At 50.6% G+C, this 18,085-nt stretch overlaps 1 protein-coding gene across 1 annotated transcript in view; it reads right to left on the reverse strand.

The window, feature by feature from the left end:
* The window catches only part of SLC15A1 (solute carrier family 15 member 1), a 35,613-nt gene extending 32,832 nt beyond the window's left edge, over positions 1–2,781 (reverse strand). The window contains exons 1-6 of the mRNA XM_060287855.1: positions 2,717–2,781; positions 2,171–2,403; positions 1,402–1,602; positions 1,315–1,331; positions 513–594; positions 265–406 (exon numbers count right to left, since the gene is read on the reverse strand). Coding sequence (XP_060143838.1) covers positions 265–406; positions 513–594; positions 1,315–1,331; positions 1,402–1,602; positions 2,171–2,403; positions 2,717–2,781 — 740 coding nt within the window. The remainder of the gene's footprint in view (positions 1–264; positions 407–512; positions 595–1,314; positions 1,332–1,401; positions 1,603–2,170; positions 2,404–2,716) is intronic.
* Between the last annotated feature and the right edge of the window lie 15,304 nt (positions 2,782–18,085).

Here is an 18,085-nt window from a genome sequence, read left to right on the forward strand (position 1 = left end):
CAACAGACGCTATCCCTCCTACTATTTCAAGATGCGACAAAGACGTTATAAGTGTTTAGAGGAGGAAAAAAAATCCTACCGATGCTACCTGCATTCACCCTGCCGAATTCTGACAATATGAGGATGAGTAGAAACAGGGCCTGGGACTCTCTCCTAAGAGTTTTACGTTCCCTGATTCTTCGTTCCCTAGCCCACCCTCCGAAACCCCAAAGCTTATCATTACTCGTTGGCTTGCTCGTTAACAAGAAACCTGCCACGACTCACTTGAACTTCCCCAGCCAGGAGTCGGCAATGAGAGCTCCGAGAATGGGCGTCAGGTAGCACAGAGCCACAAACGTGTGATAGATGGCGGTGCTCAGATTGTCGTTCCAGTGGAGGAAACTTTGAAAGTACAGAATCAGGATCGCTTTTTGCCGAGGGTGGTGGAGGACGAGAGGGCAACAAAGTTAGCAGTGGCTACAGTAACTCAAGCTCTTCACTGACGGGGGGTGGGGAGAGTGTTGAAGAGTTACCTCTCATTCCATAGTAGGAAAATCTTTCACAGAACTCATTGATCACGATGAAGAAGATGCTCACGGGATAACCAAAGCAGCTCTGACAAAGAGAAACAGTCTGCGTTTGAAACAAGCTCCTCACTGGTCCATATTCGCCAGTGAGGGCTAACGGCATGGAAAGTAGCGGATGCGTGTTTAGTAACTTATCAGAGGCACTCCGGAGGTGGAATCAAGAATTAAAAAGTTTCATTCCCTTACACTCTACATAGAGACAACAATGAAATGAAGATTTTCTTGTTTTATAGTTTTACTGTTAGTCTGAGAAAAGCTAGACAGGCAGACCTCAGAGATATTGTGGGTTTGGTTCCAGACCATCGCAATAAAGTAATAATTGCAATAAAACAAGTCATACAAAGTTTTGGGTTTCCCAGTGCATATGAAAGTTACGTTTACCTATACTGTGGTCTGTTAAGTGTGCAATAGCCTTATGCCTAAAAAAATAAGGTACATACCTTAAGTTACGAATGCTTTGCTGCTGAAAAATGCTAACCATCATCTGACAACACAGGGTTAGCACAAACCTTCAATCTATACAGAAACACAGTCTCTGGGAAGCACAATAAAACGAGGTATGCCTGTACAGAGCATTTCCTAAAGAGAAGAAATGTCACACGGGAACTCAGGAGGGTCCCCTCATTGGTGTGAGATGCATGAGGTGCATTTGTTAAGCAAATGAAGCACAGCTGTGAACATTTACGGGCAAAACAGGTTGTAAAGTTTACATCATGAAGCTACGTGGAGAAGTAGAAAGGATACTCACCGGCCGTGAGAACGTTCCTGAAAGAAAACAAAATGCCGCCGTTAGAGTCAAGTACTTAAAATGCTTTCGTCTGAGTTAAGCTCAGACCCTCCGTGTTGGTCAGGCCGTCGGGTGTGCTGTCCAGACCCTCCGGCCCCGTCCAACATCCCAGTCCCAGGCCTGGGCCGCTTCTCCGAGTCGGGCTGGGCTGGTGGCTGCATTTTCTTTCAATCACCTGCTCGGGCAACTCGCGTGTGTGGTCAGGATGGAGAGCCAGAGGCTCCGAAAATCTGCCGGAACCATTTCCTCCTTAAAAGATTTAAAAAGGCTGCCCGATGCCCACGGGATAGAATCCAAACTTCACCATCTCACAAGGTCAGAGGGTTTGGATGGGGGTTAAACAGAAAACGCTTAAGAGTGCCTGCTACACAGTGAGGTCCCACGCCCGTCCTGTTCCCCGGGCCGCCCTTCCTCCCGCCCGGCCCCGGCACACAAGGCTCCCGGGAAACGCCACGCGCACCCACCTAAAGTCCTCAACGAGACAGCGACCCCTCTGCCGGGAAGCCTCCTTTTAACGTGCCCCTTCCCTTCGCGAAGCCTCCTCTGACCTCCCCACGTCCCCGGTGTCTTTGCGTCAGAAAAGTGAATTAGAACAGGAAGAAAATGGGTGAGAATCCAAGTGAGTTGGTAAAAACTGGGTGCCGCTGACCGCCTTCGAAGTCCTAGCTGTCCCCTTGATCCCCTCTGTTCCAGCCCTGCTTTTCTGTCTCCGCTGAGTTCCGGCCGGAGCGGCCTGTAGTCTCACCTGTGCCACTGCCGATACCGACAGCCTGGCCCGCGCCAATCAGGGTCTGTCACAGGCTGTCCCAGCGCCCACCGCTCCCCGCGGCCCCTCCTCCGGCCGCACTGACGACCTTCGAGTCCCCCGCGGGGCTCTGGATCCGTGACACCACAGCAATGGTTCTCAGACCGGAGGCTGCCTCAGAGGCACCTCCAGGGCTGGGGGGGAGCAGGCTTCTGGCCCCCACGCCCAGAGCTGCTGTCCCTGTAGGCCTGGCGTGGTCCCTCGAGCTTGCATTTCTAACAAGTTCCAAGGGGATGTCGGTGCTGCTGGTCCAGGGACCACACTCGGAGAATCACACGCAGACTGTGAGGTCGAGTTGCCTGACCCATCTACGTAAGTAAGTTTTATCCCTGCCCTGTCCCCGAGCACCAGAGAGACCCGCCTGTGCCCTGTGTCCCGGGGCGGGGGCGGGGCGGGGGAGGGAACCGGACACAGAAGCCGGACGGCTCGCTGGCGCCTCCACCACGGCCCCCAGCGCCAGCTCTCGCACCTTCCCCGTTCTGGGCCTTTCCTCTCGGACCTGCCACCTTGTGTTTTCATCATGTGCAAGTCCAGGGCCCCATCCCACAAGAAACAAACTGCAGCTCTGCCTGAGGAACTCCCTTCTGGGCCTGGACCGCGTGGTCCTCCAGGGCCCCCTTCATCTCGTGGGCCGGGGTCTTCCTTCCTGAAGCCGCTCATGCTGGGCTGTGGGTATCTGCACTTCCCCAGCTCAGCACGGCCTCACACCCCACACCAGACAGTCTCCAATTCTTGCCTCATCATTTAAGAGCAGTGATGCTATTTTAGTCCTTGTCCTAAGGTGGGAAATATTAAAATTCTGGAAGGAGAGTCTTCACCACTAACAGACTGGTTTTCTCCCCAGTTAGACTTCCTTGTGGGAAGGGGCTGCTCTCAGGGGCAACATGTGAAGAATGCGGGCATGGGGTCAGATGGGTAATGGGATCTCAGTCCTGACCCCCCGTGACCCTGGGCAAGCCCACCTCCCCTGTGGACAGCCTGCCTATCAGATGAAGATAACGCCACCCACCTTCTAGGATGACTGTAAGAGTTCCACATGGGAAGCCCCAGACCAGGGCTCAATGGGTCCTTCAGTGGGAGATGCTACCACATCAGAATACTCAGCCCCTCACACGGTGCTTTTCAGAGTGGAAATCAAATGTTTGTTGAATGAATACATATTCCAAAGATCCAGCCACATCAGTCATCAAGTACCGTGTTCAGATCCTGGCTCTGCCACTTAGCAGTTCCATTTGCCCCGCTAGCCTCCTTCTGTTGGTGAGGCTGACCTGGTGGGCTTCATCGGTGTCCCCATGTCTTCCCAATCCCCATAGAGTTTGGCCAATGGGGAGCCGTCGCAGGAGGTCAGAGGGTCAGGGTGTTCCTCTCCCTGAGGCTTTGCCCAGGCCACCTCAGATGGCTGAACCCTCAAGTGTCAGCCACTGTGCCTCCGAGGTCGGCCCTCTCTCTCTCCACACGACTCTCCTTCCAGGTTTCCATCCCGGTTTTTTCCACTTCCTACAGGTGGTAGGCCGATACTCCGGGTACCTGCACCATCACTTATGGTGCCCTGCCCCCCACCCGTCTAAATGTCTTTCTGTGAATAAACACCCCTATTTTGCGAATGCCATCGGTTTCCTGCTGGGACCATCATGGACAAACAAGCCACGTTTCATCACCAGACTACATGTTGCCGTGTTTCATCACCAGAGTGGGGAGACAGCCACTCTGCTGTGAAATAAAAGGACCTGCCAGGAAGGCGCTTTTGCAAAGTTCTACAGGACCAGCCTGTTGGCAGTATTCGAAGCCTGTTTCTTTGCTCTGTCTTCTTGAGGATCTAGCAGGACCATACGACGCTCCGCCTACTTCGACTTCAGATAATGTAGCCTTACCACTGTCTCCCAAAGACCAGACAAAGCAATGAGTGTCGTCCACACAACAGCTCAGGTTGGTTCTTGCAATGGGCCTTCTAGAGAAAAGCAGGAGGAGGGTATGAAAATCCAGACTCAACAGAGATAGCCTGGAGCTTTGCTGCAATCATCTCTTCCACATGTCTCTCAGAATTTTGGTTTGCAGGGAAAGACTTCACCTGGCCAGGGTAGCACCTGTGATTTTTTGGCTAAATATTACTTAGCACCAATTATTTGCTAAATAATAATGGCAAAGGTTTTGTTTAGTTCAGACATGAATAGGGTTACAGCAAAGAGATGTTAAACCTTATTACAGCAACCGTTGCACCCAGAACTACATGATGGAAAATGAAATTCCTGAACTCCAAGTGAAAATCTGAGATTTAGTACCCACTCATCACTCGGGAAGTTTTTTCTTTTCTGAAAGCTGTGTGTTCCAAAGAACCACTTTTATTGCCGTGGGGCAGAGGTTGCTAAGCTCTTCTTTTATAGAATTCAGAGCTACTTACTGGATGTAATACTGCAGTCAGCATTTCTTAATACACCCGTGTCCTCTCAGGATTGCTGTCTGAGGAAGCTAAGTGTGGAAGGGGGGTTACGTCGAGCCTTAAGTCTGAACTCAAATTTCAACTGTCACAAGATTCTGTTTACTCTGGTAGAGTTGGGTCTATTGTTGATATCCTGATAGTAAATCTGATCGGCATATTTGAGTGGTCTGATGTTTCTAGCATCTTTCATGGGTCACTTGGTTTTAACTACTGGGTCAGAGTAAAACAGCTTAGCCAGTCCCGGCATATAGCAACCATGGAACCAATGCTGGCTCTTACTGTTATTCTAAGCATAGCAGTGCTTTTGTCTCTCTTTTGGTTAAAGAATTTAGTAAAAATAAGTGTACATTATAAACCTCTATGATTACTGACTTCTGAGGACAGCAGGAAAAACCAAGAAAGACACACTATTGCTTTCCAGTAGTTGATGGAATCTCTCCATTAAGGTGACTATTTCCTACTACTTAACGGAGCACATTCCATATTTTGAACCATTTAGGGATAGAAACCCTAACTTTAATGTTTTATTACCTAGAAACTGATAACTCCCTCAGCAACATGATGGGCGTAAAGAGTGCTTTTCTAGGATTTAGACTTGGGAAGGGAAGGAAGAGGCATCTTTGCTGGATCTAACAGAGAAGCTCGTGCCTGCATGCAGAGAGAAAAGTATTCCCTATCATCGCTGGGAGGGAAATTGAGGGAGAGATTTAAGCACTGCATCGTGTGTTGGGGATGACATTTCTTCAGTTGCATGGTGTAGGTGGCAGAACAGTGGTCCCCCGAAGATGTCCATGTCCCAATCCCCAGGGCTTGTGGGTATGTTACCCTCCACGGCAAAAGGACTTTGTAGGTGTGATTCATTCAAGGACCATTTATCCTGGATTATCTGGGTGGCCTCAGCACCATCAAAAGTGTCTTTGAAAGAGTCAAAGGAGGAGATATGAAGATAGAAGCAGAAGTTGGGGTGACAGCAATCGCTAGAAGGCCACCACGATCCAAGGTATGTGGTGACCTCTAGAAGCTGAAAGGACAAGGAAATGGATTCTGTCCCTTGAGCCTCCAGAAGGAACCAGCCCTGCCAACACCTTGCTTTTGCCCCAGTGAAGCCCACGTCAGGCTTCTGACCTCCAGAGCTTTAAGACGATAATTCTGTGTTGTTTTAAGCCACTGTTTGTGGTGATCTGTTACAGCAGCCATAGGAGACTAATTCACGTGGGTTTGCCTCAAGCTCTGTAGATGGAGATTTCATCTCTATTTACATAGATCATAAGACTCACATCTCCTAGCAAGTTTTATTTGTCAGCAACATGTCCTTTTATCACTTGTTTTCCTGAGCTACACTTTCTATCCGAGGGCTTAGGCGTCCATACGTGGCACCTGCCTTTTTGATGGGATTTGGCAGCATCTGTACTTGCTCAGCTGCCTTCTGCAGGTTTCTGACTCTTCATAACCCATCTCTAAAGTGGGGATGCTGCCCTACAGGGTGGCTACCCCAGGACTAAGGGGGTCTGAAAACGGTTTCATAAACCGGGAGTAAAACGAGTTTCCTCGATTATGGCTCTTTTAGGCTGTGCATATGCCTCACAAAGTCGGTCACAGGAGACCCCAGGGGACACAATGCTCCTGCTAGAATATACTTAGCCTCACTCTCAGCAGAAGTAGCTTCTGAGTTAAGGTGAGAACTCCTCTCACAATATTACCCCTGCAGTTAGTAAATGGAAGGACATGGGACTTTGGAATCAGCTTGGAGACAATCTTCCCAGCCATGAGGCTCTGGTCAAAACATGCAACCACTGGCCTTCCATCTCTTCATCCAGAAATGCTAACACCTTCTTTGCAGGTTGGTTAGTAAGATCGAAGCTACATTAATAAGACGAAGTTTGTTATTTACTGCATCCCATGAAGACATCTGGGTAGTGTGGATGGATGTTTGGAATGGACTGACTTTAAAATAGGGACAAGAATTTGCCATGGGGAGCCCTGGCAGGGGTGAGAGGTGGCCCTTGAAGAAAGAGGCCGTCCCCTCCAGGGTTGCTCTCATTGACCAAAATCAGAAGGTCCTTATGATGTCACCTGGGGAAATCAGGTCATGGGATGAGGAAGTTGTGGACAGAGAAAAGGCAGACTTCTCAAATACAAGCACAGTGGCAAGCACTGACTTTCAGTCAAGCTGTTTTCAAATCGGCAGCAGCATAGTGCGTGACTGTGTGAGTGGCTGCAGGCGTGAAAGGAACGTTCAAAAATTCTCCAGCGCAGCGGTTCTCCACGTGTGGTCCCTGCACCAGCAGAAGCAGCTCCTGGGAACTCCATGGAAATGCAAACTCTCAGGTCCAGCCCAGACCCATGGAATCAAAACCTCAGAGGGTGAGGCCAGCTGTCTGTGCCGGGGATACAGTTTGGGAGCCACTCGCTGCCCCAGAGCAGAGCTAGGGAGCCACACGGGAGGGGTTGGGGCGCAGGCAGGTGCTGAGCATCACTCACGTCTGGGTGATCAGCTCCTATGATGTGATTCTGGCCTCGGCTCTTCATTCCCTCTTTCTGAGCTCTGTCCTCCGTTCACCAGGACGACGGTGACAAACAAGACGCCTTGCCTCACCTTCCCGCCCCCTGCCCACCCCACTGACATGAGCGTCCCGGGTGAAGGCTCTCAGGACTGCCCTCAAACCTCGCTGGCTCTGCTACCTGCAAGGCCAGGCCTCCCCTGCGGACCTGACTTCCGTCATCTTCCACCGCAGCAGTCCAGACAGGCCTCCTACTTCTCCCTCCCTCCAGGCTCCTTCATGGCTCCCGGCAGCATTAGGGCAGTTAGCGCCTCCCCCCGCCACGCACCCATCAGTCTCCCCATCCTCTCTCCCCGCTTAGATCCCTTTAGCCTCTTTACAATCACCCCAGACACAGCGAGCTGTTCTGACTTCTGGAAAGTGTTTCAGAGCCTCACATATCATATGATCCCCCCCACCTTTTTTTCTTTTTTGAGAAAATAAAGCGTGTGCCATTTCAAAAAGAGCCCAGCAGGACATGCACCAGGCATAACTGCAGCTGAGCTGAGACTTGGTGGCGGGAGAGGCAGGGGGGCCTGGTGTTGCACCCCTGCTTTGATTTTTTTTCCAAAATTGATCAGCTTTGATCAAGAAGTGAAAGGGCTTTTCTTTCCTTCAATGGGTTTTTCCCACAGGAGTCAGGCTAGTTACAGAACAGGCTCTGCACCTGTCACCCAAGGCCCTAGTTTCCAGAGTGGCTCTTCCTGAGGCTGTTTCTTGCCTGATAGATGATTTTTTTCCTTCCTGGAATGTCTGGCCACATGTCCCACCTCAGGGTCCCTGCTCCTCCGCATGGCAGTTTTGTGTGCTTTAGAAAATTGTGATCTTTCCAGCCGGATCCTGCCTGGAAGGCGAGGCTTGCAAGTGGAGAGCGGCTTGGTGGTGCCTTCCAGCCGGGGCCCTCCTTCTGGGGCCCCCAGGATGGGCGCAGCCTGCACACCGATGGGCACAGGCCCTGCCCACCCTTCACTTGTTTTTATAGAAATAGCCTCTTTTCCACGACTACCTCCTTCCCCACTAAGAGAGAACCTATTTTTCCTTTGATACATTGACAGATAGCTACATAAACACAGAACATACTGATGTATGGTTTTCCTAAAGCCATTTACTCAAGCTCCTGGCTGTCCTGCCGGCACCGCTGCTAAAAGCAAATGCGTTATCAGGCCTTTGAGAACGAAGAATTTCAGCTAAACCCGAGGAACATGGAGCTGCTTTAGAAATCTGGGGAAGCCAGAGCTCATGGGACAGTGTAGGTTTTATGACGTGACCCTGGCACGATGCCGTGGCAGGGGCTCAGCCTGGGGCGCTGGCGACCTTGTATCCACACAGACCGAGGCGTGAGCCCAGATGCCGGGGCGTGGGGCTCTCTGTGCAGCCCCAGAGGAGACAGACGTGGGGTATGAAACCGTCCGGCTGCAGCCTGGCACTGGCTCCTCAGCCACGGGGTCCCTCACCACCGTGCTGCCGGCATCGGCCCCTGTTGTTTTGGCGTCGCCCTTCCTGCCTAGTCTTCCCTGTGGGTGCAGTGAGCTGCCTCGTGGCATCCCGAGCCGCCCAGCAGCCAGGCCTGGTCCTGTGTGTGTCCGACGGCCAGGGCTTCATCTTTCTTGAAACCTCCTTCTCTCGGCCAGGGGCCCCCTGGTCAGGGCCTTCGTTTCCTGGGGCTGCCACAGCACTGTACCATGGACAGAGAGGCTTAACACGATGGAGGTGCATCGTCTCGCAGTTCTGGAGGCTGGAAGGCTGAGACCAGGCGTGGGCAGAGCTGCTCCTCCTAAGGCTGTGAGGGAGGATCTGTTCGCTGCCTATCCCCCAGCCCCCGGTGGGTTGCTGGCCACCTCTGATGTTCTTTGGCTTGTACGAGCATCACCCGGTCTCTGCCTTCACCTTCACCTGGTCTTCTCCCCTTCGGTGCGTCTGGGTCCAAATCTCTCCTCTTACAAGGACACCAGTCACACTGGATTAGGGCCGCCTCCTCCAGCATGACCTCATCTGAACTGATTCCATCTGTGATGACCCTATTTCTACATAAAGTCACATTCTCAGGTGCTGGGGGTTAGGACTTCAGTATATGAATTCGGGGGTGACATAATTAAACCCGTAACAGTCGAGGGCATTTGTAGTACTCGACCTATTGTTGTAGGTTACAGATATCCTCCTACCTTTTAAAAAGGTTTCTACACATGACTGTCTAAAATCACAGGCTTAAGAGGCCCGTCATGACTGCTTCTGATGGTTTTATAAATCACCTACAACTTCTAGCATCTTGTTTCCATAACCACAGATGTGAATCATTGATCGCCATTCCCGTTCTCCTTCAGAAAGAAATCACCTCCAGGGGCCCCAGGACCCAACCCCCTCGGTACATGCTCAAAAGTTGTTTATGCCTCTTTTGCAGGGAAAGGGCAGCCAGGCCAGAGGGTGCGACAGAGTTAGTACGTAGTAAGGTGCTACGCAAAACAGAAAGATCCAGGGACAGGCCTGAGTTCTGCCTCCGGTGTAGGCAGATCAGTTACTCAGGGTTAAGGAAGGCAATCCTTGCTCTCCAGGGACTTCCTGTATCTCCACCTGGACATTCTTGTTTTCTAGAAGAACACCCTGTATTCTGAACTTAGAATGAGGCTGACTCTAAATGCTATGACTGCTGAGAGCGAATAAACACACATATTCTCAGGGTAAAGACAGACCTTTCCTCAGAGCTGCTCTAAAAGGAAACAGGAGAGGACGTGAGGGGAAGCGTCTCTCAGCCTCCTGGACATCACTTTCCCACCACCGCAAGTGACGCGCTCCAAGCAGGCAAGAGGAACAAGCATATTAGCGCCGGCCCTGATAATGTCGTGTGTTTCATAGGAGAAAACAATGCCAAAGGCACACAAGTGTCACTAAATTGAAAAAACAACAACAACAACAACTAAAAACCAATCTTCTGGTCTTTGGGGGAGTTTGTTTGGAGGCAATTAAGTTAGAGATCCAAAATTTTAGACACAAAGTTTTTTACTCTTAGATGTTAAATCGCGACTAGAAAAACAGCTTTCTGATCACGGTTAAGTGTGAAGTTAGGCTCCAAAACTAGGTACAGAATGCAAATTTTTTCCTCCGTTGATATTTAGGTTGTACATGCCTCATTCTTATCCTGAGAATACATGAGAATATCCATAAGAAATTTCTAGAAGTAGAACGTTGGTAAAATATTATGTGTATTTTAAATTCCGTCAGATATTACCTAACAACTCTCCATGGAAGTGTTAGGTGACTTATTTTTTCCAGTCTTATAATTTTAGAATGAACACGCACAGAAGAGACAGCTATTAAAAAAAATAAACACTATTCATAGTTAAAGACTGCCTGGAAACTTTATCCACAGATTAGTAATACAGTATCAACAGAGTCTGACCATTATTTTTAGAACTAATTTGAGGTAAATTACCCATGTCTTATGACATCACTGTGAACATTTCTGATTCACCTACTATTATACATGGGGGGGGGTGTTTACAGACCAATTCTGTTATTAATAGATTGCTGGTCAGAACTGATTAGAGCTATGACTTGAAAGTCCATCTGTCTTGCTGCAGGGAAGACACTAGTTACTAAATGTAGCACCTAAGCTGAGGATGCAGGTCATAATGGAACCATCTTTGCACGGTAAGAATATTTCCTAACTAAAGTTATGGACAAATAACACATATATCAGAGAGAATATTTTCTATTACCATGTGTACTGGGTTAAATAGTGTTCTCCCAAAACTACTGTGCTTTCCATAATCCTAGAAGGTGACCTTATGCAGATGAGAAGGTGCAGATGAGAAGAGGGAAGATGAGGTCACTCTGGAGTAGGGTGGGTTCTGAATCCCATATGACCAGTGTCCTGATGAGGAGACAGCCATACACAGAGGGAAGATGATGGCCACGTGATGATGAACGCAGAGACCGGAGTGATGTGTCCACGAGCCGAGGCATGCTGGCAACACCCGAAGCTAAGAGAAAGGCATGGGACAGATTCTCCCCTAGAGCCTTCGGAGACAGCGTGGCCCTGCTGACACCTGGATTTTGGACTTCCAGCCCCCAGCAATGTGAGAGAATACATTTCTGTGGCTTTAGACAAACTGGTTTGTGATACTTTTGTTACAGCAGCCACAGGGAACGAACACATTACAGGAGCTTCTGTGTTTTGACTAAATAAGAATAACTTTTGCTCCTCCCAGAACATTTCAGGTGTACCTCCTGCCGTGTCCTGATAGAGCTTACGATGAAACTCCGCAGATAGCAGAGGTTTTCAACGCTGACTTTGAGAACCCTGAACGGGTCTTCTTACGCGGTATACTTCGTGAGCTTTCTGGTCTTATGTCTGATCCTTGAACCAAATTTTCCTGACGGGCACATGTTCCGTTTCACACATTTCTACGTCATACCTGGGGACTCTGACCCCTCTGTGCGATGAGAGGCTCCTGGCGGCAGCCCAGTGGGAGGCCCTGGCTGGTTTCCAGTCTCGGAAGGACTAGACCCTCCTCCTCCTTCAGGAGAGTCTGCGGAAGATCCTATCCCTTCCCCTTGCCTGTGGCACCTTCCAGCTGCTGAGATGGTCCTGTAACCCTGTACTACCTGCTCACGGTAGCCACACCTGGACCGAATCTGGGTGGCAAGCAAAGGCCTGACAGCCCGTGCACATTGACCCCATGAGTTGACCCCACCGTGCTGTTTCCTCAGTGATATATTTCTGACCTTTGAAACCAGGGGACAAAGTTACAAAACAGCGAGTCCCTGGTTCTTTATGTTGCTATCCCGTGGACTTTATGAGTTCACGGTTCTCATCCATCTCCTGACAATACTGCCCTTATTCTTTCACCATCATCATGGAGGAACATGGAATGTCCTCAGAGTCCACCCTTGTTTAGATTTTCTTATCAGCTCACCTGGGACACCCACATACTTTCTCTCCTGCCAAGGATGGAATCAGGATGTAATTGTGTCCAAGAGCTGCCACCACCCAGAGAAGTGGGAAAACAGAGCTGGCTGGTAGTCCCTGCCCCATGGCTCCATTCATCTGGCTCGACCCTGGAGGACAGAGGCCTCCCTGTGAAGCAGCCTGGTAGCTCACAATCCCTCAATCTGCCTCTGTCCTTCAGTAACTCAAAGGGCAGCGGGAAAATTATTAATCAAAATCCAAGTGAACCAAAAATGGAATAATTCCACTCAGGACATTTTATAGGGGTGTGAAGGACTATGCAAACATTTACCATTAAGATGGCAAATCCTCCCACTCTGATGTGGTAAGCTGCTGCTTTCCTAACACTTTATACGGGTCTCATAATACTTTGTTCACCTCACCTATAACTCAGTGCGAGAAAATGTTGTTTACGGGCTTGCGCTCCTGCCCTTGAGGATATGAGTCTCCTCAAGGCAGGAAAGTTTTATTCCCTTATGTGGTAAAACAAACAAACAAGCAAACAAAAACTGCATAAATAGGAGATTCAGGTCAACCCCCTGCCAGCCTTAGCTGGACCACGTTGAGTCAAGGCTCCCTTTCCTAAGACTGCCTTTGTGAGCTAATTTTTAAATTCTAGCTACTAATTTGACCCAAATTTGGACAAGCCAGGGTCCAGACTACACTAGATCTTCTTGCCATGACCTCATTTTGGGGGGCACAGTAGCAACATCTGGACATGGGCAAGGGTAGAGAAAAAGAAAGTTGTCAGGTAGAGTCACTTAGGGCAGTGGTTCTCAAAGTGCGGTCCTGGGACTGGCAGCAGCAGCAGCATCTGGGAACTTGCAGATGCAAATGCTTGAGCCCTGCCCTGACCCACCAAAGCAGAGACGCTAGGGCTGCGGTCCAGGCGCGCATTAGAATGAGCCTTTGCTCAAGTGATCCCGACACATGCTGAAGCCTAAAAACCCCTGACTTAGAGTAATGTCAGCCTAAAAGGACCCAATGTCAGAAGTTCTCTCTTTTTACTGCAAGGGAGGAAGACGTTCTCCCAAGGTTGGGATGCCCAAGGCTCCCTTTGGCGTGGGGTACCCTCAGCTTCCAGCAGCACGCTTACAGCCTACAGCAGGAATGCCAGCCTCCCTGGTCCTTCGGCTGTGTTCACAGGTCTACCCAAGAGCTTCTAGAAAGAGGAGAGAATGTGGAAGGACTTTTAAAGGACCAGGTTTGAGGGAACTTCAAGGCTAGTCCCTCCTTTTATACTCAGGAAACTGACTTGAAAAACTCTTCAGAATTGCATACAAGGCCAGAAGGAAGCTGAGGGCTGGAGGGGAGGAATGTGATAAAGCGTCATCACTAAGTAAATGAACTTCTCAGGTCGGCCTGGAGGCCCTGGCATGGGGGGCAGGAAAACCGGAAGCCTCTTCCTAGAACCCGAAGCCTCGTCAACCTCCCTTTTCAGAGTCATATATGTGGCATGCGACAGGGCAGGATCTATGGTTTGCCAGGACCAAAGTGAGGGAAGGAGTTGGTGAGAACAACAACTTTGGCATATACCTTTGCTAAGCTCTGGGCTAGGGAGTCGGGTGGGGGTAACAGGACGGAAACAGAATATTCCAAATCTTCCCCAAAAGCATCCCCAGCCCTCCAAAGGTCTCAGAGGCGGCGCTCCAGTCACTGAGGTTTGCTGCCCTTCGGAGACCTAACTCCACCAGGCAGGCTGGTCCCTGCCTCCTCTGGCCCCGACTCTGATAATCACACACACCCTTTAAAGCAAAGGTCAGCAGCTATGGCACGGCACCAGATCCAGCCCCCAACCCATTTTTGTATGGCTCGTAAGCTAAGAATCGTGTCTACGTTTTAAAACAATCGAAAAACGCTTTTAAAGACTATTTTATGACACCTGCAAAGCATATAAAATTCACACTTCCGTGCCCATTGATAAAGTTTTACTGAAACACAGATTCGCCCATTTGTTTCATATTTCAAATTACAAGGGTGCACTTGAGTCGCTGCCACAGACACTGTGTGGCCCCCGGAACCAAAAATATCTACTATCTGGCCCTTTTCAAGGCAAACGCTTCTCTAAGAACTTTCCTTGCTTCTTTCCCTCCTGCTGGATTCACCAAGCTTTCCAAGTGTTCCCCTTTCAGTCACGAGGGGATCTGAAACAATCTTGGCATCATCTAAGTCACAAAGATCTGCTCTTAAGAGGGGAAGTTACTGCTACTTTTTTTAATTAAAAGACATTTCCTAATTATTTGTTTCATTTACTAACTAGACCGAGATATTGAAAATTTAGGACTTGAGTAAACATAAGACTGGTATCTGAATATAAACTTTTTGTTGCTACTCACATGCTATGCCAATCTCAGTTGCAAAACAAACAACCCCCACCCCCAAACCCTTAAGCGCCAATCTGTAAACTAGAAAGTCAGTTCACTGGGGACTATACTTCAAAAGCTAACCTTGTGTTCATCCACTGACAATCAGGCTGCCGACAGCTACCCCGATTGGAACTGTGTTAGGAAAAGTTCTAATTCGGCATGGATACCATTCAGGTATTTGGGATCTGAAAACCAAAATGAATATTTCAGAGCACCTCCCAGAAAAGTTACATAGAGTGACAAGCAAATGGTGTTTGAGGCAGGACCCAGAGCTCCAGCCCAGGAGTGGGGCTGCCTGCAAAGCTGAGCTCTGATGGGTACCGGCCCCTGACAGCCTGCACTGGAGAGGAGGCTGCAGCATCTTTCTGGAACGAGCATACTTAGCACCACTAGAAGTCCCAAGGGTGACCCACTAAATACTGCTGCTCCAGAACCACGACTCGGCATGGCACAGAGAGTCTGAGAGCCAGGTGCCCATGCACACCCGGCATTGGGCTCCTACACAGCTCAGTGCTGCCACTGAGGGTGGTATGGACATTTCTGCCTAATGGCTGAGGGAGTCAAGAGCCACAGAGCTTAGCTTACTGATGCAAGATCACAGAGGGAGCAAGTGGCAGAGCAGGAATACAAGTGCAGGCCAAAGTCAGACCGGGTTCTCTCAACCACGTGGCCACACTGTGACAGCCTGCACCCATCCATGCACAGGCTTGCAGGGAGAAGAGGGCTGCTGGTCTCTTGCAGCTCCGTTCTGCTTCTGCGTTCATTCCAGAGCTGTTTATTCGGAAGCAGGCAGGATTAAATTGTTTTCTATTTGTTCCGCCGGCACTCCATGCCTACCTGTGGAGGACCGGCTACTCTCCTCTATGCCTTCTCTTGAAGCTCGAAGACAGCGGCAGAACGTTAAATAGGGCCCCAACGGGCCAGCCCCAGTTCCTCTTGGACCAGGGCTCCCTCAGCAGCTCTGGAGTCACCTGGCCAGCCAGAGGCAAGAGAAGCGCCAGAACAGCCCCTGAGCGCCCCGCTCCCCCCTCCTGGACGGAGGCTCTGCTGGCCCTGCCATCACCAGCACGATGCAGTCTAGCTTCCAGCCCACTCTCAGCCCACAGGGTGGGAACACAGAGACCGAGGATTCACAACAGGTAGGCAGGTCAAGGTTACTGCGTTCGTTCTTCCAACCTGTGACCGGGTGCCTGGGGTCCTCTGCCTCCGCGCCCGGGGACGAGATGGGGCGGGGAGGCTGCCCGCCCTGCAAACACGCCCCAGCCTGCGAATCCCACCGCCACCCCGGGCTCCGCTGACCCCCGGTCGCTTCCCGCCACGGCGAGGTGTCCCTGATGCGCGTCTGCCCTCCCGCGGTGCCAGCGTTGCCGGCTCCGCCCGCAGGTCCGCCAGCCGCCGGCGACCGCTGGGACCTGCGTGGCAGCCCGGCCCCGCCCCTCGGCGACCCCTCCGCGGCGCCCCGACTGCGCAGCCCCTGCGCCGGGCTCCCCGCGACCCCGGCCCCGCGCGCCTACCCATGGTGGCGGCTCCGAGGGCTCCCTGCGACTGGCGAGCGAGGAGTCCAGGACGGAGGACTTTTTGCTAAGGCGTTGCTTCCTGTGACTTGGTGTGCAGGCCCTGCCCAGCACCTGTGTAGCTGGAGGCGCTCGGGCGGGGCAGCAGGGCTCCACCCTTGGAGGCGGTGGAACGGCAGAGACAGAGGTCAGAGACCCTGGAGCCCCAGCAGAGGGACACCTGTCCGTAGCCGGCACCTGGACTCCGCTGTTCAGACACCCCTGGGCCTCGGGGGCCGGCCAGAGGCATAGCGCGGGTGACAGGGGGGACCTGGGCCGGGGACGCCCCAGCTTGAGCGCGCATCTGAGCCACGGGGAAGGAGCATGAAATTCAGGGCCCTCGGCCTCAGCTGGATTTGCTGACTCAGTAGGTCGGGGTGGGGCTCGAGAATTTGCGTTTCTAACAAGTGCTAAGGTGAGGTTGACAGCTGTTGCTCAGGGGACCGCACTCTGGAAAGCACTGCCTGGGAAAGCACTACGTCTGCGCAGGGAAGCAAAAGTGGGTGGAAGGCTGCTCAGTTTAATGTGTGCGCGGTGCCCGGACTTGTGTCTTTAGGTGGAGTGTGAGTGTGGAAAGCATTTACGGAGGATTCTGCACTTCCTTTCTTTAAGAATAAAAGGGGACTTCCCCAGTGGTTAAGAATCCGCCTGCCAATGCAGGGGACATGAGTTCCATCCGTGATCAGAGAAGATCCCACATGATGCGGAGCAACTAAGCCCGTGCAACTACTACTGAGCTTGTGCCCTAGAGCCCGGGAGCCACAACTACCGAGCCCACGCGCCCAGAGCCTGTTCTCCGCAACAAGAGAAACCACCGCAATGAGAAGCCCGCGCACCGCAACGAAGAGTAGCCCCCGCTCGACGCAACTAGAGAAAGCCCACGCGCTGCAACAAAGACCCAACGCAGCCAAAAATAAATAAATAAATAAAATTGATTTAAAAAATAAATAAATCAAAATCTAATAAACACCATTATGCTATTGAAATTGTAAATGTTCACTGCAGAGTCAGGCAATAGAATATGATTACATTTTCATGGTACCTTTTCTGATTACATTTACTCCGTGGTTCCAGTGTTTCACTCCTGTGCCAAGCAGAATGTTCCAGATGTCACTGTCAAATGGATTTCTTTTCTAAGCCCCACCACTGGTTCCATTTGAGGCACGTTTTAGTTTGCCTTACGCAACTGTTGTATAGCTTTTCTTCTTCTTTTTCATAATTGCGTTTAGCTTTTTTCTTACTGCTAGAATAAGCACACGCTTTCACTTTATTCTGAAGATTATCCAACTCTCTAATCATGCTATTACATGGAAACCACTTTCTTCTAGAGGGTTCACCCTTACATCTGGCTCCCATCAGGGCTGAGTGCCCTGTGGGCTTGGGGCACAGTCCTGCTGGGACTCCCCTCCAGGGCTCTTCCCGTTAGGATTTCTGCTGTTGGATCCCATGACTCACTGACTTCCTCCCTCCTTCCTTCTCCCCTTCCTTTCCTTCCTTGGAGAACATAATCAGAAAGGGTGCTTGGCAAACACATTTTCTACCTGCCTGAAAACATCTTCATTTTGCTCTTACACCTGAATGAACTTCTTCGTTGGAATTCAATTTCCCTCAGAATTACGAAGACATGGCCTCTTGTCTTCCAGCATCAGTGTAGCTGCAGAGTTCATTTATTTTTTTCACTGTAGGTTTCCTTCTAAGTTTTTCACTCTTCTCATGAGAACGTGCCTAGAGGTGAGTTTATGGGGGTTTTTATACATCTTTATTGGAGTATAATTGCTTTACACTGTTGTGTTAGTTTCTGCTGTATAACAAAGTGAATCAGCTATATGTATACACATATCCCCATAACCCCACCTTCTTGTGTCTCCCTCCCACCCCCCCATCCCACCCCTCTAAGTGGTCACAAAGCACCGAGTTGACCTCCCTGTGCTATGCAGCTGCTTCCCACTAGCTATCGATTTTGCATTTGGTAGTGTATATATGTCCATGTCACTCTCTCACTTCGTCCCAGCTTCCCCTTCCCCCCAACCCGGGTCCTCAAGTTCATTCTCTACGTCTGTGTCTTTATTCCCGTCTTGCCCCTAGG

Source organism: Globicephala melas, chromosome 18, assembly GCF_963455315.2.
Source record: "Globicephala melas chromosome 18, mGloMel1.2, whole genome shotgun sequence".
Lineage (NCBI taxonomy): Eukaryota > Metazoa > Chordata > Mammalia > Artiodactyla > Delphinidae > Globicephala > Globicephala melas.